Below are 26,873 nucleotides of genomic sequence, written 5' to 3'. Positions count from 1 at the left end.
AAACACCAATGCACATAAAATAAAAATAAGTCTTTTTTTAAAAAATTAAGAAAAAGTAAAATCCATCAGTCAAGCCTGGTGCATGTGCCTTTAGCTCCACACTCGGGAGGCAAAGGCAGATCTAAGTTTGAGGCCAGCCTTTGTCAACATAGTGAGCTCCAGGCCAAGGAGGATTACATAATGAGACCCTGCCTCAAAAAAAAAAGACAATTGTCACAGCCAGCACAGCAGAAAGACCATGATGGTACCCACACATGGCTATCCATAATAATAAAGATCCACTTTGACTTTTCTTTCTTCCATTTTATTTTTGCATACTAAGAACCAAACCCATGCCTACCTTCGTGCATGCTAGCAAGCTCTCTACCACTAAGCTACACCCCAGTTCTGAGACAAGGTCCCCCTGTATAGCCCAGACATATCAATCCTACCTCAGCCTCCCTAGTTCAGGATCCACAGAAGTGCGCCACCACACCCAGTGAAAATCTGGGATTTGATTAAAGACGCAAGCCTCCAGCATTGACACTGAGCTGCAGCCACAGCCCTCCGTGTGTGTGTGTGTGTGTGTGTGTGTGTGTGTGTGTGTGTGTGTGTGTGGTATGTGTGTGGTGTGTGTGTGTGGTGTGTGTGTGTGTGTGGTGTGTGTGTGTGTGGTGTGTGTGTGTGTGTGTGTACACGCATGCATGCGCACGCATGTGTATGGACATATATGATGAGCACTGGAGGCCAGAGACTGATGTTTAGTGTCTTCTCCAATCACTGTTTTTTGTTTTTTGCTTTTAAGATTTATTTATTTATTTATTTATTTATTTAATGAATGAGTGTTCTGTTTTCATGCACACCAGAAGGGGGATTCAGATTCCATTACAGATGGCTGTGAGCCACCAGGTGGTTGTAGGGAATTGAACTCAGGGCCTCTGGAAGAGCAGCCAGTACTCTTACCTGCTAAGCCATCTCTCCAGCGCCCAGTCACAGTTTTTTGAGACAAGGTCTCCTGAATCCTGGAACTTACTGACTTGGCTAGTCTAAGTGGCCGGTGAGCGCCACGGAGCCTCCTGTCTCTACCTCCCTGGGATTACAGGAGCATGTGTGAGTTTATGGGCAATACATGTGTGCAGCACCATATGGGGGCTAAAAGAGCGCATCAGGTCCCCTGGAGCTGCCGTTGCAGGTGGTTGTGCGGGGTAATGTGAGTGCTAGAAACCAAACCTGCGAGAGTGGTCAAGTGCTTTCAACTGCTGAACCATCATCCCTCCAGCCCCCAAAATAGGCTAGCCTCAAACTCAGGATCCTCCTGCCTCAGCCTTCTTAGGGCTGAGATTGTGAGCTGTCTGCCATGTATGCTAAGAACCAAATCCCGGCCCTCTGAGACAGCAGCCTGCACTGGACTGCTGAACAATTTCTCCAGCCCAGATTTTTTTTTTTTTATTAAATATATAGAACTGGTAGGACAATGGTAATCTGCAAAATCCCCGGAAATGTCACCATGAACCATGATCTGAAGTCAGGCAGGAGTGGTCGGCTGTGCTCCAGAAGCCAGGAAGCTCCACGCCTCTCTGCGAGGCCATGCTCAGCTAAACGAGGAAGACTGGACGAAAGCTGAACGGAAGCAGCGAGGCCCCGCCCCTCCTCTCCACTCACCAAGAATAAAGGTAAGCCACCCCGAAGGCAGAAAATGCTCCTTGCTGTGACGCTCACCAACAACATTCTTAACCAAGGGAAAAGGAAGTGCCAGCGCGCCTTTAATCCCAGCATCAGGGGAAGAGAGGCAGGCAGATCTTCTTGAGTTTAAAGCCAGCTTAGTCTACATAGTGAGTTCCAGGCCAGCCAGGGCTATGTAGAGAGGCCCTGTCTCAAAGTGGCGCACGCCTTTAATCCCAGCACTCGGGAGGAAGAGGCAGGCGGATCACTGTGAGTTCGAGGCCAGCCTGGTCTACAAAGTGAGTCCAGGATAGCCAAGGCTAACAGAGAGACCCTGTCTTGAAAAAAAAAAAAAAAAGCACAACGAAGTAATTAAGTAATTAAAATAAAAGTAAGGGCTCGGAGGTTAAGAGCACTGTCTGCTCTTCCAGAGGTCCCGAGTTCAATTCCCAGCAACCACATGATGGTTCATAACCATCTAGAATAAGATCTGGTGCCCTCTTCTGGCATGCAGGGGAATAGGCAGGTAAAAACACTGTATACATAATAAACAATTTTTTTTTGGTTTTTTCGAGACAGGGTTTCTCTGTGGAGCCTTGGCCATCCTGGAGTCACTTTGTAGACCAGGCTGGCCTCGAACTCACAGCAATCCGCCTGCCTCTGCCTCCCGAGTGCTGGGATTAAAGTCCTGGGCCACCACGCCCGGCAATAAACAAATTTTTAAAAATAAATAAATAAAAGGGAGAACTAACACTCACTAAGCCGCAGTTTTCTAAAGCCCTGCCTCCCCCCTCCATGGCCTGTCCCCCCCGGGACCCAGCACTGTCTCCTGACCCATAGCAGGGCCACTCACACTCAAGCAGCTATGACAGCCATGACCTCAGCCACAGAATCGCACAACCTGGCAGGGACTCTGTCCCAGCTAAGGTTGTTCTCAGTGACACGATCTAAGGTTGTGTTGATAGAAATGAGCAGTGTGGTGCTTACAAAGACTAAAACCCTAGGCCTCTTGAAATAGCCCCTTTCTGCCCTACCACAGACTACACGGCAGCAAACACGGGCAAAACGGCTCTCCTCCCTCCCTCCTCCTGAGCTGAGTTACCTACAGCCCTCCCTATCCATCTACCCATCCATCTCTCTGCCCATTAGTCTATCTCTCCATCCATGCATCCATCCACAGGCCTCTGGACTCACTGTGCCAGAAAACCTCATCTGGCCCACAGCCCACAGTCCATTCCCCCCTTTCCCCAAACAGCCTCAGTCCCCGACCCAGTCCCTCAGGCCACCTCCAGGCCATTAGCCATTCTCTTCTATGTAGTCTTTGACGCTTCGATGATGGACAGCTGGCTCAGTACTACCTGGTCTCCAAGGCCTGAGGAAAACCCTATCTTCCTAGACCCTGTCATCCACACCTTCTCCAGTGCAGCCTCACTCACCTCTTTAAGGGCACAGAACAGAGCTGGCCAAGACCATTGTTTGTGTCAAGACCGAAACAGCCACGGCCAGGCTGCACATCCAGAAATGTGACCACAACACACTCAGAAAGATTCTGTGTCTCCCCCACAGCAGAGGCTGGTGGGACTCTGAGAGCTTTTATTTTAACAGAGTTGCAGAGCCCTCAGGAGCCCACGGAAGGCAAGAGCAGTGTCTGCTGTACCAGTGAGGCAGTGGGAAGAAACGTCCAGAATATCACAAAGCTGGCCACACTTACAGAATTACATGGTCTGTGCATGCTTCTGTCTACAGAACAAGGCCACCTCTTCACAGCAGATCCTCACGGCCCCAATCCCAACCCTCTCTGTTCCAGCAATGAACACTGGCTCCCGACTACACGTCAGAGCTTGCCCTCTGCCTCTCTGCACAGGCACACCCATTTCTGCTGCCTCCTCAGTACCTCACCCAGTCTCTACAACCCCAACCCAGTCTTACCCTCATACATGGGACCCATGTTTATTTTCAAATGCATACATCCAAAAGCATGCCAGTGCACACACAGACAAGAGCACACAGGGGCACGCACACTCACGGCATCCGGGGGAAGCCTTCATTAACTCTGAGGTTTAGGCAAGCTTCCCGGGCAGGAACCACATTTTAAAGGTCAGGGAAGCAGGCAAGCAGGAAATGTATAGGGGGCAGGTTTGGGGGTAGAACAGGAAAGAAGAAATCACTTGCACAAGATAAAGAAGAATAAGACGGGCCAACGAGATGGCTCAACGGGCAAAGGTGCTTGCTGCACAAGCCTGGTAACCTGAGTTCAGTGCCCCAGACCCACATAAAGGTAGGAGGAGAAACCTGACTCCATAAACCTGCCTCCACACATGTACTGTGTCATGCACATGCCTGCACATATGCACAACAGTTATAAATATATTTTTTGAAGGGAGATGACCAAATAGTTAAAAGCTGGCTATTCTTCTAGAGGACTGGGTTCGATTCCTAGCACCCACATAGCGGCTTACAACCATCTGTGACTCTAGCCTCCTTCTGGCCTCAGTGGGCACCAGGCATGCATGTGGCACACGGACATATGTGCAAAGGAGACACTCAAACACATAAAATACATAAAGAAAAATCTAAAGAGAGAGAACAAGGCTGCTGGTCAGACATTCTGGGAGTGCATGGGGCCCCTCAAATTCCTCATGACATGGGCTAGAGGGTCCCCACTGTGACACAGCAAAGTGAGGGGCTGTGTCTGACACGAGGCCACCAAGGCTCTGGGGCAGGCAGGAGGGTGTGTGGCCTTGGCTGAGGACGGGAGGCAAATGTCCTTGCATCCCCTGCTTGTGGCAAAGCCCACACACCAGAGGGTCATTCCTACTGAGGACATCTCTAGGGGTCACTGTCAGATTGCCATGAGTGGAGTCCCAGCTATCTGCTCTCAACAGAAGCTCAACACCAGGTCCTCAGACCACCACCCACAGCAGAAGCAGCAGCGGCTGTGAGCTGGTCACTGCCTTAGCCCAGCTCAGCCACATGAGAGAAGAGCCAAGCTCCCTCCCGCAGGTGAGCAGCCACGGTCCGCTGTCAAGCAGCTCACCACGGTCACACTGTTCACAGAGGAGGCGGGCCTAGTTCCCAATCCTAGATACATTTTCTACCGTGTCTGGCCTATGCAATGCTGGGGTCCAGTGCCAGGCCTTCATGTACTTGAGGCAAGCACTCAGCTGGCATTCTTTGTCCTGTTTTTTTGGTTTTAAACCAGGAAACACATTTTGAAAAGTTCTGGCCTAGTGTCAGAAGGAAAATAGAGTGAGAAGAGCCAGGAGAGGCTGGGCAGAGGCACATGGACGCCAGAGCGGGGGGGATGCCCAGCTTGGCTTATTCCCCACCAGTGGCCAGCCCACCCTCTGCCCCTTTTACAAACCAAAAGCCTGGTACATACCAACCGGGGCTCACCTACACCCCACCTCAGCACCCTCCTCACACCCTATGGTCTACTAGGCCACCATAGGACCACACTGGCAAGTAACTCCCCTAGTATAGATGACAAATGACCACAGGTGCTCTGGGACATTACTTCACACTCCACAGCCCAGTGTTGAACCAGCCAAGTGGACCCTGCGCCTAACTCCAAGAACCCATGGAGCCCACCAGAGCTGGCTCATATGCACGCTCTGTGTCTTCACATGACCAAGGCCTCAACCAGCATAACAGGCAGCACCAGGCCAATGGTCTCTGCAGAATCCTGCTGCTGACACTCTGAGGTAGAGCTTTCCAGAAAGGAGGTCCTCTACCATGAAAAGTCTTTTCCTCTGTTAATCAGTTTAACTGGGTGGCATCAATACCCAAGAACTGTGACAGTGTTCGTATCAGGGTGCTGGGTGGCCCAAAGGATGGATACCAGAACTTCTCCGGGAAACTCTGTTTCTCCTGAACTCTCACCCTCTGCCACACACGTGCACATGTGCATGCACACACAAGCATGGGCACAACTCCCAAAGCCCCAATTTAGCAACCACATAATGTTACCAGCTCAGGGATACCCAGGACAAATCGTGACATTGATTTATGTCTGCAAATGTGCGTTTTCACTAATTAGAAGGTTTAAGAGAGAGTAGAGAAAAATATGTATTTCAGAGTCCCAGTTTGACTTGCCAGAAACCAGCCCATTACTAACATTCTTATTTTCGACAAAATATAGCATTCTGATTACACACCATCTTGGTCCCATGGCTCCCAGCCTGCCAGGCTCCCGGAAGTGGCCCAAGACCACGGCAAAGAGCAAGACAGCAATCCCAGGATGGAGACACACTCGGGGCCCCTGGGGACCAAGTGCTTGGACACTCTGACGGAGGCAAGTCCTTCCATGGGACAATGGCAGCTTTCACTCAAAGTCTCATGGCCTGTTCTACCAGGGATAGGATAGCCACTCAGGCTCATGCATATAGGAAGACCAGCCCATCAGAGAACTCCTCTAAGAGGGCAACTGTGACACGGCAGCCTACCTCCAGGTCTGTTTCCCATATGTATATGCTAAACAGGTCTCAGCCGGCGAGGAGCAGATCCCAGGCAATAAGGGGCCCCTTTGGCAATTTTGTCTGTGTTAGAATTGGGGTTGGGGGGAGAAAGTGTGTATGTGTATGTATACATACAGGTATTTAGACGGTGCACATGTCAATGAATAATGTGCGTTCCTGGTGCCTGTGGAAGTCAGAAGAGGGTGCCGGATCCCCAGGACCTGGAGTTAGAAAGGGTTGAGAGCTACTATGTGGGTGCTGGGAATCAAAGCAAATCTTAACCACTGAGCCATCTTTGCAGCCTCTCTGCGGTTTTTTTGTTTTGTTTTGTTTTGTTTCAGGCTGGCATCATGTATGAAGCCTCAGGATGGCCTTGAACTCTGCCTCTCAAGTACTGAGATTACAGGCTTTAAGCCACCATACCCAGATCCTTAAGGCAGTTTCAAAGAAACAATTTATAATCCAAACACACTTCTACTCTCTCTACTGTAGGCCTCAGTTTCCCGCCTCTAATCCAGGGATGGTGGTAGACCCATCCACAAGGCAGTGGCAACAACACACCCCAGTTGTTTTTAATCTGTTGGTTTCTGGGTGTTCCAGAGGAGGCTGCGTTTATTTGCAAAGGGAATCTTCCCCAGCCACACCCAGCACACGAAGCGCACACACCCAGGAATCCTTCTGATCACACCAGCATCTAAGCACCAAGAGCAGCCCAAGCGAGGACTTTTGGAACTGGCTGAGGACTCCTACAGCGCCACGTTCACGCCATGTATGGCTCATGACCCTCACTCATCTCCGGTAGAGAAGTGACAAGTTTAGTAGCCAAGGCTGCAACTCCGATACCTGGACTTTAGTGACGCCAGAGTTTTCTTGGCTGCCACCTGCCCTGCATCTGTAGTGACTTGAGCCTGCAACTCCCCTGCAGCTGAGGACCAGCACTAGATGCAACAGCTCAGAATTAGAATGCTTGTTCAGTATGTATGAAGACCTGGGTTCTGACCCAAGAAAGACAGACATACAGACAGGCAAGAAAAAGAGCCACGGACACTCAAGGTAGTGTCCCCAGGAGCAACACAGATCAAGAACTGGCATGGATAAACTCAGGGACCCAGGACTGACTGGAGCTGCAGTCCGGCTGTGGGGCCTCTGAACCACACCCTGAGAACTACTGCCAACCCCGCAACAGTTGGTCAGACCTGCCAGCTAGCTAGCTGGCTTGGCACTGACGCACTTCCACGGAGGTGGGAGAAAGTGGGATGGTCCAGGCCCTCCCCTGCAAGCCAGAGGGGGAAGTGGTTCCCGTGTGGCCACAAAGATCCCATTGTTCTGTCCCCGGAGAGGAAACTGGAGAAACCTATGTCAGAGACAAGCCTACCTTTGTACAGGCTCCCGTTTCCTTCAAGTGCTGCAGAAACGAGTCAGAAAAACCGCCAAATTTATCATCGCTCTCCAAAATCTGTTTATTGAGCCAAATCTGCAGGCTTCTGCTTTCAAACAAGCCACAGCTCCCGGAAAAAAAAGTAAGAACCCAGGTGCCAAGGCCCAGGGGCCGCCGCCCAAAACGGTGACTGGTGCCAACTGAGGATTTGATGACAGTGCTATCCACCATGCGGCCAAACGGACGGGTGAAAACAACAGAGGGGAAGGTACAAGCCACCGCTGGGGATGTAGAGATGGCATTTTAACCCCTGGCCTTCGGGCCTCAGACAAGCTCATCAGGGCACCAACATGCTTGGAGGACTGTTTTGCGAGTTTGGACTCTGGCTATCCTGGAGCCTCGCTGGGTGGCAGGTCTAGAGGTTGCTGGAGATGCAGGCGAGCCCAGGAGCTCTCCCCACAGTGCCTGCTGTGGACACTAGGCCACGTGGACTCTGCAAGAGGAACCCAAGTATAACCCAAACCCCTACTGAAGAGATCCAGAGAGAAGCTCAAGTCTGGCTCCATTCTGGGGCAGGTCCTGCCTTGGTGAGCCCAGAGATCACGCCTGCCCTGCAGAGTACCATCTGGGGCAAGTCAACAAGGGGCCTCAGATCCTGGTGGGGGAGGGGAGTGTCTGTCCACAATACATAAGGTGATTCATTAGAGAGCTGGGTATGGGGGTGCAAACCTCTGACCCCAGCACTCCAGAGGCTGAGGCTAGAGGATCACAAGTCAAGGCAGTCTAGGTGGAATACACAGGAAGACCCTGTCTCAAAAAGAAGGGAGTGGAGGTGTTTGCTGGAGAGACAGCTCAGGGGTTAAGAGCACTAGCTGCTCTTCAAGAGAACCTAGGTTATGCCCAAGCATCCACACAACTGCTCACAATTATCTGTGACTCCATGTGCAAGGCACTTGGCCATACCTTCTGATCTCCGAGGACACCAGGCACACATGCGCAGCCATACATGCCAGCAAAACACTCACACGAATAAAATAAAATAAAATTGAAAAAAAAAATTAGTGCACTTTGCTCAACGCCCAGACTCTTTTGCGAAAGTATCAGATACGGGAGACAGCATCCAGCTGTTAGGCGCACATGTTCCTCATCCTCCCCACCACACCGGAGGACAGGCAGGCACCTGTTCTCCCCACCTGTTCACGTGGAGCCCACCTGCCAAACAGAACAGGGCCGGGCAGCAGAGCAGGGCCAGCCAGTGAAGGTAAGAGGCCCTGGGCGTATGGATCAGGGCTCCAGCCTAGCCAGCCCTCAAGTAAGACTAGGTAGGAGCCACGTTCCCCACAGCACCCACCTGTATAGGACAGGGCTATAAATGCAGCAACCACGCAGACCACAAACATGCAGACCACACGGCAACACAGGGTTTTATATCAACTTAACACAACCTAGGAAACATCAATTCAGAAAAATGCCTTCATATTATCCAGCTTTAGGGCATTTTCTTTTTGTTTATTTGTTTGCTTTTGGTTTCAGGTTTGTTTTTATGTGTTGTGTGTGTGGTTTTGTTTTTTTGTTTGTTTGGTTTTTGTTTTGTTTTGTTTTGTTTTTTGAGACATGGTTTCTTTGTGTGGGCCTGGCTGTCTTAGAACTCACTTTGTAGACCAAGGTGGCCTCAAAGTCAAGATAGATCTGCCTGCCTCTGCCCTCCAAGTGCTGGGATTAAAGTCGTGAGCCACCACTGCCCAGCTAGGGTATTTTCTTAATTAGTGATTGATGGAGGAGGGCCCAGTCCATTGTACATGGGGCCCCCTAAACTGGTCATCCTGAGCGAGCAGCACCCCTCCATGGCCTCTGCATCAGCTCCTGCCTCCAGGTTCCTGCCCTGTTTGAGTTCCTGCCCTGACTTCCTTCAATGATGGACTACAATGTGTAAATGTAAGGCAAACAAACCCTTTCCTCCCCAACTTTTTGGTAATAGTGTTTCATCCCAGCAATAGAAACCCTGACTAGGACAGGTCCCATGTGCCACCCCCTCACAGTGGCCACCCTAAGCTTTGCGTGGGTACCTGAGGGTCTGCAGAAGGAGACAGACATCTCCCACGAGACCAACCTAAAGCTCCTGTAATACGGAGCTCAGGAGAAAAAGGAAGAAACAGCCAGAGGTCTCCAGTCCCGCACACTCTGCTCTGCTCAGCCACCAGGTTTTACTCAGTGAACACAGATCCTCAGGAAGATTTTCCCTAACAGACAACGTACTCAAGACTGAAGTGAGCAGCCACAGTCTGGGTGCCTCCTCCGTCGGTTCTCACTGAGCAAACTTGATGTGTGTCTCCACCTCCTGCTGCTCTCAAGCCTTCTGACAGCACAGGGACAACTAAAAAGACTCAAATCCTCCCCAGCTGTTCTGCCGTGTCAGCTGTACGGACAAAGGCAGCACAGTCCTAGGACCATGGCAGAGACCACCCCAGTCAGCTGAGCCGTGGCTCCAGCTCCAGTGCCAGTTTTGTGACTGCGTTTTGTTTTCTTTTTAGGAAGGCTCCCTGTGTAGCCCAAGCTGGCCTCAAACGCATTCTGTACCTAAGGATGAGCGTAAACTGATGACCACGCTGTGTGCTCCTGAGTGCTGGGATTGCACGTGTATGCCACCATGCTCCATTGTACCATACCCAGCTTTAATGCCACCCCAGGTCCTATGGGCTGACCAGCAGGACACGAGATCTGTGTTTCCTCCGAGCCGCAGCAAAAAGAGCAAGGCAAGACCAGAATCAGGCACATGGACCCTGTAGATACCAGAAAGGCAGCAGGGCAACAGGTTTCTCATTAAAGCTCCAACATCATAAATACCATGGGAAGGGGGCTGGAGCGATGGCTCAGCGGTTGAGAGCACTGGCTGTCCCTGAAGAAGACCAGATTCAGTTCCCGGCACCCACATAGCAGCTCACGACAGAGTTCCTCAGTGTAGCCTTGACTATGCTGTACTCTCTTTGTAGACCAGGCTGAGCTCGAACTCAGAGATCTGTCTGCCTCTGCCTCCCTGAATGCTGGGATTACAGGCGTGTGCCACCACACCCAGCACGCACATACATTCAAACACATAAAGAAAACTAAAAACTTGTTCTGTTATTTCGTTTTCCTGAGACTGAAAGAGTCACAGAAAGCTTTTTGAACATGATAAAAATGAGCTGGGGTTGGTGGCACACACCTGTGATCCCAGGATACAAAAGTCGAGGCAGGGGCTGGAGAGATGGCTCAGTGGTTAAGAGCACTGTCTACTCTTCCAGAGGTCATGAGTTAAATTTCCAGCAACCACATCATGGCTCATAACCATCTATAATGTGATCTAATGTCCTCCGCTGCCTGCAGATGTACATGCAGGCAGAACATTATATACATAATAATAAATAAATATTTTTTTAAAAAAGATAAAAGTATCATGTAAAGCCTGCAGATGCCAAGACCACCATGACATCACAGAGTCTATGCTACGCCCATCATGACATTGCTAAGTCCAGGTTATGTCCATCATGACATCACAGAGTCCAGACTACACCTATCATGACATTGCTGAGTCTAAGCTACGCCCATCATGACATGACAAAGTCCATGCTACGCCCATCATGACATGACAGAGTCGAGGCTATTCCCATCATGACATGACAGAGTCCAGGCTATTCCCATCATGACATCACAGAGTCCAGGCTATTCCCATCATGACATCACACAGTCCAGGCTATGCCCACCATGATATCACACAGCCCAGGCTACGCCCATCATGACATCACAGAATCCAAGGTCAGCCAGTATCACACAGACTGAGGCTTCATGGTCAGGAGTGCTTGGGGGCCAATGGGCTACTCAGTGCCAACAGCTTTGCCAATAGCAGTCCTCAAGTCCATGCCCTGGAAACAACAATTACCACAAGGAGGTGGGTCTCCACACGCAGCTCAGAAGCCATAGGCAAACAGAGAGAGCACAGGACCTTCCTTCCTGGAAGTGGTGGAAAGCCACAGAAGGTTCTGGACTCTGTAAAGGTGAATAGGGCTGGAGAAGTGTTCTAAAACCAGAGGTTAGGAAAGGCCTGCCAGACCAAAGCGTCCCCACTTTAGACGCTATACAACTGGAAGTCACTGAAAAGTCTGGCTTAAAGAAAATGGGGAAGCCAGGAGCGGTCGCACACACCTGTACTCCCAGCACTCGGCATCAAAGGCAGACAGTGCTCTGAATTCAAGGCTAGCCTGGTCTACAGAGTAAATTCCAGAGCAGCCAGGGATACACAGAGAAACCCTGTCTTGGAAAACCACAGGAAAGTGAGGAAGTATAGGAATGGCTCAGCTGCTCTTCCAAGGGACCCAAACTTGGTTCCCAGCGACCTCATTAACTCCAGCTCCAAGGGATCTGGTGGCCTCTCCTGGACTCCTCAGCCAGTCACATGTGCAGACACAAACACACATAATCATAACTAGAAGTCAAATCAAATCTTTAAAAGAAAAAAAAGGAAAACAGGCTGGGGGCAGGCTCAGTCAGTAGAGTGCTTGCCTAACACACATGAAGCCCTGGGCTCAACCCCCAGCGCTGAATAAAACTGGGAGAGTGGTAGTGCATCCCTGCAACTCAAACAGGAAGATCAAAAGTTCAGTCCTCCTCAGCTACATAGGAGACGGAGCCTGGGACATATGAGACCCTGTCTTTTACACACACACACACACACACACACACACACACACACACACACACGCTCTATTCTGTCTACCACAGAACACAGGCAAAAAGAAGGTTGCAGAAAGCATGACGGCCAACATCATCCATAGTTGATGTCACTCATCCTGACCTTTCACCAGATGAGCAATGTGGGGTCAAAGGGTGAAGCCTTAGAGCCTGGATAGTTAGTGAGGGACAGGGACAGACTTCCACCCTGAGCTTCCAACTTGAACGCAGAGAAGGCTGGGGCAGTGTGGCCACACCCTGGCTCGCACCACCCAGTCTCCTTGACAAACCAAGTCGGGTTGGGGACAGCAGGGAGAAGTTGCCTGGCCTCCAGAAGCAAATGAGGGAGAAGCACATCTTGCCCAAAGCCACATGGTATGCATTACGTTCAGCTTCAGAGCCAGGCCCCGCCTGCACCCTGTGGATGCGAGGAGGATCCGAGCTGACGGGGACAAAGGCTGGAGGGCACCCAGGCTCAGCTCTGGCTAGGCCACACTGGGCAGCTATTAATGGACCCATTGAGCAATTTCCTGAGAGCTCTGCCAGGCAGGAGCAGCTTTCCCATCCAAGCTAGCAGAGGGGCACAGCCCAGGGAAGTGCTGGGAGGCACTCACCTTTTACTCTGTGAAGATTTAGAGAAAGAGCGTAACCATCTGCAGGTGGTATTAGTTAGAGCCTCGCCTTCAGACTGAAGCTGAAAGTAGTTTGCACTGGCATGGGCTCCCCAGGTGAGCACAGTGGCAGTGTCCCCAGACAGTCCCACTATCGACCTCTTGAAAGCAAAACACAGATGATAAGATCGGGCTCTACCACAGGTGGCGGATGAATCGCACTCCACAGCCAGTGTCTGCAGAACACACCACGTCGTCAACCCTAACACCTGTTGGATGTCACGGTTTACTGTTCCCAGGCCAAGACATCAAAGGAAGAGGTCAAGAGGCTGACTCTGCATGAGTAAAAGCCCAAAGACAGCCAACAAGCTTCCCAAAAGAACAGAGGGGAGAGGTTATCTCAGAACACCTCTGATGGTACAAAGATCAGGGCGGAGAGACGGCAGGCCACCTGGTGGGAGTGTCCAGGAGCAGAAGCCAGGTGTCTGTGCACAAGACACCACACAGGGAAGAGCGGCAATCTGGTTGAAGGAGATGAGCCAGCCATTTTGTCACGGTTTTGAGGGCAGCTCCCCATTCAAAGGCCAGATCCCCAAACCTCAGACCATATACTTAAAAAAAAAAAATAGCAGTCAAGAACTGGAGAGATGGCTCAGTGGCTAGCAGCCCTTACTGCTCTTACAGAAGACTCAAGTCCAGTCCCAGAAGCCACGCCAAGTGGCACACAACCACCTGTAACTCCAGCCCCACAAGGTATGACACCACTTTCTGGTTTCTGTGGACACTAAGGTGAACATAACTACACATACAAATATACATAATTAAAGCAAAAATTATGGGGGCTGGAGCAATGGATTACCAGTTAAGAACACTGGTTGCTCTTCCAGAGGACCAAGGTTCAATTCCCAGCACCCACACAGAAGCTCATAACCTTTTGTAGCTCCAGTCTCAGGGGCTCTGACACCCTCTTGGGCACTGTATGTACATAGTGCGCAGACATACAAGCAGACAAAATATTAAGCACATAAAATATAAAAGTTTAAATTTTTTTTCATAAGTCTTGTTTTAAAATTAGGGAGGTCGGCCGGGCATGGTGGTGCACGCCTTTAATCTCAGCAGTCGGTAGGCAGAGGCAGGCGGATCACTGTGAGTTTGGGGCCAGCCTGGTCTACTAAGCGAGTCCAGGACAGCCAAGGCTAATACAGAAGACCCTGTCTTGAAAAAATAAAATAAAAACCTAGGGAGGTCAGTTGTGGTAGCTCACACCTTTAATGCTCAGAAGACTCAGAAGGCAGAGGCGGATGAGCTCTGGGAGCTGAAGACTGCGTGGTCCTACAGGTAGCTTCAGGCCAGGAAGGGACACATAGAGGGACCTTGTCTCAAGACAAACAGGGAGATAATCTGAATGTAAAACACAGGGCAATAAAACAGACACTGACCTGGAAAAAAAAAAACGAATATATTTATAATCTGGATGTAGGATAAAAAGACATGCAACCGTAAGACATAAAACTGACAGTTCCAATTATACAAAACATTTTTTCGTTTTGGTTTGGTTTTTCTGAGACAGAATTTCACTATCTTGCCCAGGTTGGCCTCAAAATCATAGCAATCCCCTTGCCTCAGTCTCATGAGTGCTGGAGTTACAGGCATGTGCCACCACACTCAGTTGTTTTGTTTGGGACAGGATCTCACTCTGTAGCTGAGGCTAGCCTCAAACTCACGTCAATACTCCTGCCTTAACCTCCTGAGTACTGAGTAATAAGCAAACATACCTAGCAGAAACTCTTTAATGTCTTTATGATATTGCCAAATATACATTAATATATCACAGTCATATTACATATATTAATATATATATTAAAGACTAGCCATAGATCTGAAGGAAAATGTGAGACAAATACAGCAAACAAGTTCACCACATTCGATACCATCTGGCTTTTCAAAAGAACAAAGAGCCAAAGCGATGATACAGAAAGTGCATCTGACAGGTCAGCAGATGGAGACAGGCCACACGTCACGACAGAGTGGTCAGATTCACATTAAAGATAAACGCATGTTAAAAATACAACAAAAATACATGTCAAAAAGCTATGCCCAAGGAGAGAAATAAGACAGGCTATAAAGATAAGCATCAGCCGCACCGTGGTGGCAGCACTCGGGAGGCAGAGGCAGACGGCAGATCTCTGTAAGTTTGAGGCCAGCCTGGTCTACAAAGTGAGTCCAGAACAGCCAGAACACAGAGAAATACTATCTTGAAAAACCAGAGGGGGGGGGAGGGGGAAGGGGGACTTTATAGGAAGATAGATCAGGGAGATTTACTGCAGGCCAGGTTGAGTGAGGTTGGAAAGTAACCACTTTATAAGTAAAATTCTTGTTTGGGTGATAAAAATGTGTGAAAATGCATGGTAACACACAACATTGACAATGTATTGGTGTCACAGATCTCAGCACACTTAAAAACAGTCAAGGGGCCGGGCGGTGGTGGCGCACGCCTTTAATCCCAGCACTCAGGAGGCAGAGGTAGGCAGATCGCTGTGAGTTTGAGGCCAGCCTGATCTACAAAGTGAGTCCAGGACAGTCAAGGCTACACAGAGAAACCCTGTCTCAAGAAAAAATAAAAAATAAAAACAGTCAGCCGGGCGTAGTGGCGCACGCCTTTAGTCCCAGCACTCGGGAGGCAGAGGCAGGTGGATCACTGTGAGTTCGAGGCCAGCCTGGTCTACAAAGTGAGTCCAGGACAGCCAAGGCTACACAGAGAGACCCTGTCTCAAAAAAACCAAAAAAAATAAAAAAATAAAAAAAAAATAAAAACAGTCAAGGGGGGCTGGGCGTGGTGGCACACGCCTTTAATCCCAGTACTCCGTAGGTAGAGCCAGGTGGACCACCCAGTCTAGAAGTGACAGCCAAGGGCTACACAGAGAAACCCTGTCTTGAAAAACAAAGCAAAACAAACAAAAACAGGCAAAGGTCAGAGTGATGGGGGTCGGGGTACTCGCTACCATACCTGACAACCTGAGTTGGATCCCCAGGGACCCACATGGAAGCAGGGCACTGATTCTCACAAGCTGTTCTCTGACCTCCACATGTGTGCCATAGTATGTACATGGCCCCCCACAAAGACAATAAACAAAGTATAATAAAAACTAAAAAGAACAGCGGCTAGAGAGAGATGATAGATCTGTGGTTTAGAGCACTGGCTGCTCTTCTGAAGGGCCTGGGTTTAATTCCCAACACCCACATGGCAGCTCACAACTCTAACTCCAGTTCCAGGGGATCTGATGCACTGTTCTGGCCTCTGCGGGCACAGAGCACACATATGGTGCACAGACATATATGCAGGCAAAATAACTATATACATACAAATAAATAACTTTTTCAGTTAAAAGGAACAGTCAAACTGGCAAGTTTTATGCTATACACAGTTTACAGCAACTTAAAAAGAAGGAGGAGGAGGAAGAGGAGAAGAAGAAGGCTTATCCAGAGGGCTGGAGAGATGGGTTATCAATTAAGAGCATTGGTTGCTCTGGCCGAAGACTGGTTTAGCTCCCAGCACCCACACAATGGTTCACAGGCTTCCGTAACTCCCATTTCGGGGGTTCCAACACCCTCTTCTGGCCTCTGTTGACTGCATGCACATGGTATACAACCATACATGAAAGCAAAAACTCATACACATATACTAAAGTAAATAAATCTTTCTTTCTTTTTTTTTTTTAAAGTGTTTTTTTCCCTAAATTAAAAACATAGGAGTTGGGATACACTCAACAATAGAATGTGTGCTGAGCACAGGCCTTGGGTTCCAAACCCAACACACCACATACACACACACACACACCCCAGGTTGGCATAACACAGATGGATCCCAGGGACCATTTTTCTAGCGGTGACCCCCATGCTTGGACACCTATAGGAAAGGCCACCTACTCCTCAGGGCTGTTCTGTAGGCAGGGCTCTACCAAGCGGCTGCAGAAGACTCACAAGGCCATGGATGAGCGACCCCGGGTATCCTCTACTTGTCCAGATGCCCACAGATGACGCAATGGCTTTGGCCACGATGGATCAGCCTGCCACCAGCCCCAGGGTCACTTCCAACTGACCATTCTGTTTCCTGGTTGTGTAAGTGGTGGCCAAAGAGAGAGCCAACTTGGAAACACTCAGTCACCAGCTTGCAGCGCACCCCGATGCCCATGCAGGCTCACCGGCAGGCTCTTCTGCCACTAGGCTTTTACCAAGAGCAGGAGATAGTGTGACCTGTAGTCAAAGGGCAGTGGATGGCAAAACCCACACCAGGCAGCAGAGTCACACAGCCTCCCAGCCCTAGCTGGGCCATCTTTAAAGAGATATTCTCTTGACTGACAGCAAAGGCCTAAGACAGACATTGGTGCAGGCCTCGAGCTGGTCCTGTACTGTCAACCCACCCAAGGTGGGGTAACTGCTGGAGGCTGAAGCACAGATACACATGCAAGCCAACGCTGCTCTATAATGAAGCTCTTCTGTCGGAGTGAAAAGCAAAAACAAAAAAGAAACAAATAAAAAAAACCTCTGACAAGCTGGGCTTGGTGGCACACACCTTTAATCCCAGCACTCAGGAGACAGAGGCAGGTGGATTGCTATAAATTCGAGGCCAGCCTGGTCTACAAAGCGAGTCCAGGGCAGCCAAGGCTACACAGAGAAACCCTGTCTCAAAAAACCAAACCAAACCAACAAACAAAAACAAAAACAAAAAAACTCTGACAAATGCAACTTAAAGGGAGTAAAGGTTTGTGTGTTAACCTGTCACTGAGGGAAATCAAGGCAGGAACCTCAAGCAGCTGGTCACAGCAGAGAGAAATGAGCGCACGCATGCGCGCTGCTCGGCTGACTTTCTCCGCTCCTACACGGCACAGGGAATGGTGCTGCCTACAGCGTCTCCCCACCTCAATTAAGGAAATCATGACAACTGCCCTCAAGCTTGTTCAAGCTGATCTAGACAACCTCTCGCTGAGGCTTTCTTCTCAGGCAATTTTAGATTGGGTCACGTTGACAACTGAAATTAACCACACAAGACAGGCTTTGCCAGAGATTGGGCTGGGCCCATAGGCTGGTGAGACAGCAGCACAGCCCTTAAAGGGATCCTAGAAAGGCTGGGTAGAAGCTCCAAGTGTCCCAACGGGTCAGCTTCCTGTACACTTGAACCCTTTTGAGGCCAGTGTGGTGCCAACTACACCCACAAGTTGACAGGGACAAATCAGAAGCAACTGTGCCCAGCAGGAGGAACAGGTAAAGACTCAAGTCAAGCTTGGAAGGGCCAAAGAGAACGGGCAGGCTGATTTTGTTTTACCATTAAAGAAACTGAGGTACACAGAAGGGAACATTCCAAGGCTCCACACAGAAGCAGAAGGCTGTGGCAGGCCCCTTGGCAGCCCTTGACACACCTGCACCAACGCCCATGGCCATGTAATGCCTCATGGGCTCCTTCCTAGAAGAGCTGTTGTCAGTTTCTGGAGGAGCCTGGGGACACCACCCCCTAAGACTCCCAGAGAGGCCGAGAGCCCTCCCTTGGGAAAACCATGCCTCAGTTTGGCTCCAAACACTTGTCACCTCACAAAACAACTAAGAAAACACCCAGAAAGGATTGTCTCCCAACCCTGAAAGGGCGTGTTACCACAGCAACCTTCCCGAAGGGTCCACTGCAAAGGGATCCCAAGCCTAGGGGGCAAAAAACCAGGAGACACTGACGCCTCCTCAGGGTACATTAGGTTCCACGGGAACTCAAGGTTCCCACAATGGGCCACGGCCCAGCAGATCAAGCAGGACTCACTGGAGGCCAACCACTCCCACAAGGCAACAGGCACGGGAAAACCCAGAAGCCCAAGGCTGGAGCTACATAATGATTCCTTGGGGTTCAGAGTGTAGGGACCAAGGTACACGCACCACATGGGCAAAAGTGCCATATCCTGGCCACACATACCTCTCCATTGCTTAGGGACACCAGGACACTTGCTCATGGCCCAGAAAGCAACGCCCTGTCAGCCAGGTGGGGCCTCCAGCTGATCTCTATCATCTTAACCCAACTCCCAGCCCGACAAAGGACAAGAAACTCAGCTCGGCAGCCTACACTCAGCCTCCTTTCAAAGGGAACCTGGACACCCAAGATGGGCTCAAAGTGTCTCCCTCACCATGGTGGTGATGGAAGGAACACTGTGTCCTCCCAGCTTCGCAGATCCCGCAGGTGCTGGCAAGGCTGGACCATCAGCTCAATTTTGTAGATGTGGAAACTGAGGCTAAGAGCCAGCAAGCCACTTTCCAGAGGCTGGAGGGAAACCAGGGTAGACCCGCCAGCTAGGCCTGGGGCCACCTCCCTGTGGGCCCCACAGCTGCCTCCACCCGTCACACTTGGACGGCTCTGCCCCAGGCGGCTGGCTCAGAGCCCACGTGAGGCTTTCCAAGCAAATGTGAGCAGAGTCACGAAGCCCAGAAGCTGGGTGCAGCCCGCAGCTCCCACCACGCCTGCCCCACAGACTCCTGTGTCCAGAGGTCATCAAGGGATCCAAGCCCAGGGCCTCCAGACCCGTGTCCAGCCCCCTCTTCGTCTGGAAGACGAAACGGAACACTCCTTCCACACTCTCAGTCCCAGGCTCCATGCGGATGGGTGTGAAGGGAAGCACAGACCGGCTGGAGGCCAGCACAGAGTGTCCAGCTTGTCCCCATTGCCTGTCACACTTCTCAACCTCCTGATGGTAGCCCCCACATTCATTTCCTGAAAGCCCCAGGCAACCAGGACCAAATAACTCAACCAGTGAGTAAACTTGGTCTATCCACACGGTAGAATAGCACTCAGCGGTAAAATGGGCTGATGTCCCACCCAAGCGTGCTACAAAGAAGTCAGACAGCACACACATGAAATGTAACCAGGTACTACAAACTGGCTAATACTAGCTATTCGGGGGGGGGCCGAGGCAGGGGGAATCACTTGAGGCCAGGAGTTCGAGGCCAGCCCCTAAGAAGTGCCCTGAACAGGCCTTCTCCAGAGACAGAAGGAATACTGCAGTAGGAAGATGGGAAACCACAGTTCAGTAAGAATGGAATTTGCTTTGGAACACTAAGATGTTTTCTAATTGGTTGCAATCCACATGAATATGTCCAACGCCTGAGTCCTGCACCTTTGAAGAGATATGACTAGGCAGGGTGTAAACTTCAACTCCATTTTTTTTTTTTTTTTTTTTTTTTGGTGTTTTGAGACAGGGTTTCTCTGTTATCTTGGCCGTCCTGGACTCACTTTGTAGACCAGGCTGGCCTCGAACTCACAGTGATCCACCTGCCTCTGCCTCCCGAGTGCTGAGATTAAAGACGTGCGCCATCATACCTGGCACAACTCCAATATTTTGTAAGGTTTATTTTGACTTTATGTGTGGGAGCCGTTTGCCTACTGATGTGCCTAGAGAGGCTGGAAGAGGTGGTGGACCCTCTGGAACTGAAGCTACAGATGGTTGTGAGCTGCCATGTGGATGCTGGGGATCGAACCCTGGTCCTCTGTATTTATCCACTGAGCCATCTCTTTAGCCCCATCATTACCAATTTTTATTTTTTATTTTTTGGGGTTGATTGGGGGGAGGGGCTGGCCTTGAGCTGGGGATCCTCCCGCCTCCGCCTCCTGAGTACTGGATGACCGCATGTGCCAGCATTGCCCAACGGCTGCACAGGTAGATGCTGCTGCCCCTGCAGGGGACTCGAGGGTGGTCCCAGCTCGAGGGTGGCCCCGGCACTCACACAGCTCACAATGGCCTGTACCTTCTAGTTTCAGGGGATCTGATGCCCTCCTCCGAACTCCAATGGTGAACTGCACTCACACATGTGCACACAGACACACACACACAATTTTAAATAAAAATAAATCTTTTGGGCTGGAGAGATGGCTCGGCGGCTAGGAGTACCATCTGCAGGCTGGACAGATGGCTCAGAGGTTAAGAACACTGGCTGTTCTTCCAGAGGTCCTGAGTTCAATTCCCAGCAACCACATGGTGGCTCACAACCATCTGTAATGTGATCTGATGCCCTCTTCTGGTATGCAGGTGTGCATGCAGGAAGAGCATTGTATACATAATAATAAATGAATAAATCTTTAAAAAAAAAAAAAAGTACCATCTGCTCTTCCAAAGGTCCTGGGTTCAATTCCCAGCAACCACATGGTAGCTCACAACCATCTATAATGAGATCTGGCGCCCTCTGCTGTCGTTCAGGTGTACATGCAGGCAGAACATTGCATAAATAATAAATAAATCTTTAAAAAAAAAAATAAGTAAGTAAATAAATCTTTTGAAAAAAGCAGTCCCTGAGCCAACCATGGTGGCACACACCTTTAATCTCAGTGCTTGGTAGGCAGAGGCAGGAGGATCTCTGTGAGTTCAAGATCAACCTGGTCTATACATCCAGTTCCAGGCCAACTACAACAACAGTGAACTCTGCTCTCGAATAACAAATATAATAATAATAACAACAACAACAACAATAATAACCAAAAAATAATATTAACAACCTCAGTTCCAAACCATTCCCCTAAGATTCCTTGATTGAGGGGCTGGAGCAATGGCTCAGTGGTTAAGAGTGCCACCTGCTCTTTCAGAGGTCCTGAGTTCAATTCCCAGCAACCACATGGTGGCTCACAATCATCCATAATGTGATTTGATGCCCTCTTTGGCAGGTAAAGCACTCATATGCAAATAAAAAAAACGGGTTGGAGAGATGGCTCAGCGGTTAAGAGTACTGACTGCTTTTCCAGAGGCCCTGAGTTCAATTCCCAGCAACCACATGGAGGCTCACAACCATCTATAACGTGATCTAATTAATGTGCACTGTATACATAATAAAAAAATAAATCTTTTAAAAAAAAATTTAAAAATTTTTAAAAAGATCCTTGATTGACTCCGGCCTACATGCCCTTTAGCCTTGTGTCCATCCCAAAGGCTTCCTGACCTCAGGGTCACATGGCACGAGCTGATCTTTCTCAGCAGTCTGGGGTCTGGAATCTCTGGTCCATGTGCCCAGAGGATTCACTTCTTCCATGGCTTTGTAGCAGCCCACATGCCTCTCCATGGACACCAGGCACCAATACTGCCTATGTATGTCACCCTGTCCTATTCTATCCAGAAAGCTTAACCTGGTACCAGTCACCAGAAAAAACGGGTACAGTAAAGACAGCCATGGGTGTTCCCCACTAAGAAGTCACTAAGTTAGAGGCAGGAAGTATTTCGATGGCCATGTTACTGGGAAGAAAAGAGCAAGGTGGGGTCATCCTCCTACCTCCCCCTAGCAAGTGGCAAGGTGGAGACTAGACTGTGGGCCCTGGGGCCCTGTCCATGTCCTTTCACTTCCTAACCCTCATCTGTGGCTGTGAGTTAAATTCATCAGTTACTGGATATCCAAGATCCAAGAAAAGCCCAGAGCAGGGCCTGGGAAGATGGCTCAGCTGGTAAAGTGGGTCCTGTGCAAGCATGATCCACGCCCAGCACTCATGTAAAGAAACAGGCATGGTGACATGCTTACAGTCAGCGAGGCCCAGTTCCCAGGGAGAGGCCTTGTCTCAGAGAACCAGGTGGATGCGCCTGAGAAACACTACCCAGGGCTGACCTCCATCCTCCTCAGGAGCACATGATGGCTCCTGAGGAAAGCCACTGAAGGCCTGACCTCTGACCTTTACATGTGTAGGCATGCCCATACATGAACATACAAAATCCACACCATGTAGAAACAGCCTCTAGAATTCCCAGGCCAGAAAGATTAAACAACTGTCCCCAAAGCTCTGCCACCACTACCCAAGACCTGGGCTGGAACTGGTGCTGCATCTACCTAACACTCCCCAAAAAAGGGGGGGGAGGCCTAGATCCTTATACCAAGCACGGAGAGGCTATGTAAGCCTCCCAAAGACAAACAGCAATCGGGCATAAAAACCCAAGTTGGTTACCACCACCCCACTTCTCCAGGCCTGTGCAAATCAGGTGACAGAGTCCTCACCTGGCTGCACCAGACCCCCCCACACACACACACACCTGCTAGCTGTCTGAGTAGTTGACACTCTGTAGTCAAAATAAAATGGGTTCCAACTATGCTGGGAACCACGAGATGGCTCTTCCTGGGAGAAGCTCAGGACAAATGTGGGATCAAACAGGTTGCCTGGGTCATTTGTTGCACAGAGAGATCAAGAACAGGGCCTTGGTCTGGAGGGGACGTCACTCAACATTTAACCCAACACATGCCGGCTGGGCCCTCCCAGGGGCAGGCAGCCCATATCTGCAGGAACCCCATCCAGGGGGCCAGACAGGCAAGGTGGGTCCAGGGACAAGTGCTTCAGGCATGGAGGAAGGAGCCTAGGGCTTCCAGGCTGGGGAATGCCGTTTTCTCGGAGACCACTAGAACAAAGGCTTTTCTGTGAGCTCACAGCTTCAATTTGCAACAGGAAGCAATCAGGAAAAATAATTAGCTGCCCACTTACTGCCTTCCCTCCAGACTCCCAAAGCGTGAATCTCAGACAGACATTCGGGGGTCGCACAGCCACCCAGAAGAGTCAAAAATAAGAGCTTCAGGAAGATTCCTCCCTTTGCATCCGTTTTAGGCCTGGATTACCCCACCAGCTGGTACTCCTGGGGCCTGGCTTCCTAATGTTAAAATAATCGTCTCTATTTTTTGCCTCATACACCACCAAACTACGAAGATGTTAAGTCTGGACTACCAGACAACAGGCCGGGGATCCCAGTGATGTCAACCCCACCTCGGACAGGAAAGTTGGCTTACAAACCCCACCTTTAAAACAAACAGCACGGTCGTCCGCCCGCCCCCCCCCCAACCCCTTCTGCAGCCACGACCCAGGCATTTCCGGAAAGAGCAGCGCTGGCCTGGACTTCCCACGGCCTGTCACGGTTTTGTCTTCGCCTTGTTTTGCTAGCACCAGACAGGGCCGGAAAATGTAAACATGATCCCGAGGAGACAAGTTTAGGGAGAGACTCCCCACCAGCCCTCAGGCTGAGGCTGAAAAACTCTAGGGCTGAAAGAAGCCAGCCCCCCTCAATCCTCCACTCCCCCAAAACCTGGATGGAAGGGACCGCAGCCCAGAGAATCTGAGCACAGAGCCAGGCCTAGCCACCACCCCCCCAAGTGTCTACCCTAGAAATACACAGGGGGACAGCTGTTCGACTTAATAAGGCCCAAACAAAGGGACCTGAAGTTGTCCCCCTAGCACACCCCAAAATGCCACCAACACCATCCAGGAGTTCAAGAGTATCTGCCGGACCCTTGGACAGCCACACTCCAGAAAAACAAAACACAACACACTCGAAAACAATGATTTAGGTGGCAAGAGGCTTGCTTTAAAAACCACATGGCAATCTCCGAATTAAAAGAACATGTGTAGTGTTTCCAACTGCTTCGTTTCTAGAGAGTCCGCCTGACCTCAACTCCACCCCTCAAGACACACCAAAAGCTAGAAAGTTCTCCGGCTGGCCACTTTTCCAAAGGTGAATCCAACTGAGGCAGGACCATACCTCTCCCCACACCAAGGCACCCACGCAACCGATGCCAGGGCTGGACACTGGTCAGCGGCGGCCAACGCCACTGTGTGGGGGCCTGAGCGGTCAGATGGGTCACTGAGGTCAAAGGGGCACCTGGCAAGTGTCAGCCGGTTTGGAAGTCTGACAGCCACGCAAGTCAGAGTCTGCAGCCAGGGCCAGGCCGCCCCGCGCGTGGCTTTCCGAACTCCCTAGCTCGCAACTTCAGGCACTTCCCAGGGCTCGGTAGGCCGGCCGCCACAAGCCGACTCGCGAAAAGTTTTCCCAATAGTTCGTGATAGGCCAGGCCTGCCCGGGGCCACCGCGATGCCTGTGGGCACACTGCTGAGCGCGCCCCGCGCCCCGAGCCCTGGGCAGGTGAGGGCCCGCCCGCGCCGCACCTGGCGGGCTCAGTCCCTGGGGAGGGGCCCCGGCGGGAGAGACAAAGGGCCCGCGCGCGGTCCCCCGGCGCGCGCTCCAACTCGCCCGCAACTTGCAAAGTGGCTGCTACGGCCCTGGCCATTGTCCCCCGCGCCCACCTTACCCGCGGCGGGGGCCAGGCTGCAGCACAGCAACAGCAGCAACAGCAGCGGCGGCGGCAGCGGCGGCGGAGGGGCTCGGGTCGGCACCGTTTCCATGTCGTCCGGCGGCCGGGAGCGCCGCGGGCTCACTCGGGCTCCATGGCGCGCGCGGCGGCGGCAGCGGCGACGGCGGTGGATCCTCGCGGCTCCCGGCGCCTCCTGCTCCCGCCTCGGGCGCCGCGGCCCAAGACGACGCGGGAGGAGGGAGCGGAAGCCGAGCCGGTCTCCGCCCCCCGCGCCGCCCGCGCCCCCCGCCAAGCCGCGCCCTCCTGCGGGCGCCCAGGAGCCGGGCAGGCGCGTCCCTTCAGGCCGGCGACGGGAGCGGCCCGGCAGGCAAGTGGATCACCTGCCAAGCTCTTACACAGACAGGTGGGGGAAACTGAGGCACGTGGCGGAAGCCATGGGTCTCCTGAGCCAGGTCTGGGCTCTTTCCCCACTCCTGCTGCCAACTGGCCCAGACACACCTGGCTTCACTTGGGAAGCACAGGAGAACAGGCACAGAAGAGGATGGTGCTTATGGAACTGGGGGCTTTTACTTTTAGATTTATTTTTATTTTATGTGTATGAGTGTTTGCCTGCATATTTGCACAAGCGGGAAGGAGTCCCAGGAAACCTTAGGACTGCAGGTTTCCTGGGACTGGAGTTACAGGTGATCGCGAGCCACCATGTGGATGCAGAGAACCGAACCCAGGTCCCTGCAAGAGCAGTAAGTGCTTCCAAGTGCTGAGCCGTCTCTCCAGCGGGGCTTTCTAGAACCTCACACCTTGGGCAAGTCTAGATGTAATCGTGCCATTATAAAGTAAGAATGACAGTGTCCACCTTGCAAGGTAGAGAGGAGGGACAGTCGCAGTGAGACCCTGTTTTAAAAGGGTTGATAGCATCCTTGATTCCCAAGTGTGCACACAAGCACCTGGGTTCACCACCCGGCCCCCCACCCACCCCCACCACCAACACTGTATAAACCAGACATAGCAGAATAATTAAAAAGAAATTCAACTTCAGTCGGCAAAATGGCTCCTGTTGACCTAAATTCAATCCTAGGGTCCCAGAGTGGAAGAAGAGAACTGATTCCCAAAACGTGTGTTGTGCTAGGAAAACATGGAGCCCTTGCAAGAAGCAGCGAGTAGGGGGAGGGGACCGCTGGGGCCAGGGTCCCAAGTGTCAAGGCAGAGATTTTCATGCGGAAACAGGCCGATGGCGCAGGAAGAGCAGTCTCCTGGGCTGGCTGTATCCTATCTCAGACCGGAAAAAGGAGTCAGGAGGTCTCCGGTAGTAAAGAGAAAGCCTTTGGTAGGGTCTGGAGCAGCCAGTGTCCTTGCCGGGTTCCTAGTCACCCGAGCCCAACCCCCACTCCGCCTCCACCTTCCACTCAAAGCCAGAAGCACATGCCCACTTCTCCATCCCCACTCTCACCCCCATCCCTGCTTCAGCCTTCATTTTCCTTGGCCTCATCTCACTGCAGCCGGATCTCACAGTTTTTCCGCTCCACAGATTGCTGAGGCTCCCATCACACAGCCTGACCTATCCACACCGCCTTACCGCTCAACTTTATCGCTCAGGGGCTGCAGCTGTGATGGCCCCTTGCAGAGATAGACACACTCCTGCCTGGGGGAGGGCCTCTCTGCTGGGACTCTTTTATTCTGCGCCCCCTACACCCCAACCATAGCCCACCCCTACCCTACCCCCACTGTAGCCCATACCCCACCCACCAACACCCATCCTCACCACCCCCATCCCTGTCATTGCACACCCTTGCCGACACTTGCTTCTCCTTTGTACCAGTTGCTGCCCCCAACAAGGTATGTGTTTACTTCTTTGTCTTCCTTCCATTATAACAGGGCTGTCTGTTTAGTTTCCTGTGCATAGACCAGGGCACATAGTAGGTATTCAGTAAATGATAATGTTTGTAAAATGAGCAATGGAAGTAAAAGATCTGATTTTCTTTCACTAAAGAAGCACCCTGAGCCGGGTGTGGTGGCGCA

At 51.2% G+C, this 26,873-nt stretch overlaps 1 protein-coding gene across 2 annotated transcripts in view; it reads right to left on the bottom strand.

The window, feature by feature from the left end:
* The window catches only part of LRP5 (LDL receptor related protein 5), a 104,572-nt gene extending 79,471 nt beyond the window's left edge, over positions 1–25,101 (bottom strand). For both annotated transcript variants that reach the window (XM_084750590.1, XM_084750591.1), the window contains exon 1: positions 24,855–25,101. In XM_084750590.1, coding sequence (XP_084606716.1) covers positions 24,855–24,948 — 94 coding nt within the window. In that variant the 5' untranslated portion in view covers positions 24,949–25,101. The remainder of the gene's footprint in view (positions 1–24,854) is intronic.
* Positions 25,102–26,873: the final 1,772 nt, after the last annotated feature.

The sequence above is a fragment of the Acomys minous genome (assembly GCF_964271855.1).
Source record: "Acomys minous genome assembly, chromosome: 2".
In the NCBI taxonomy this organism is placed as follows: domain Eukaryota; kingdom Metazoa; phylum Chordata; class Mammalia; order Rodentia; family Muridae; genus Acomys; species Acomys minous.
This window is presented reverse-complemented; position numbering and strand designations above follow the sequence as displayed.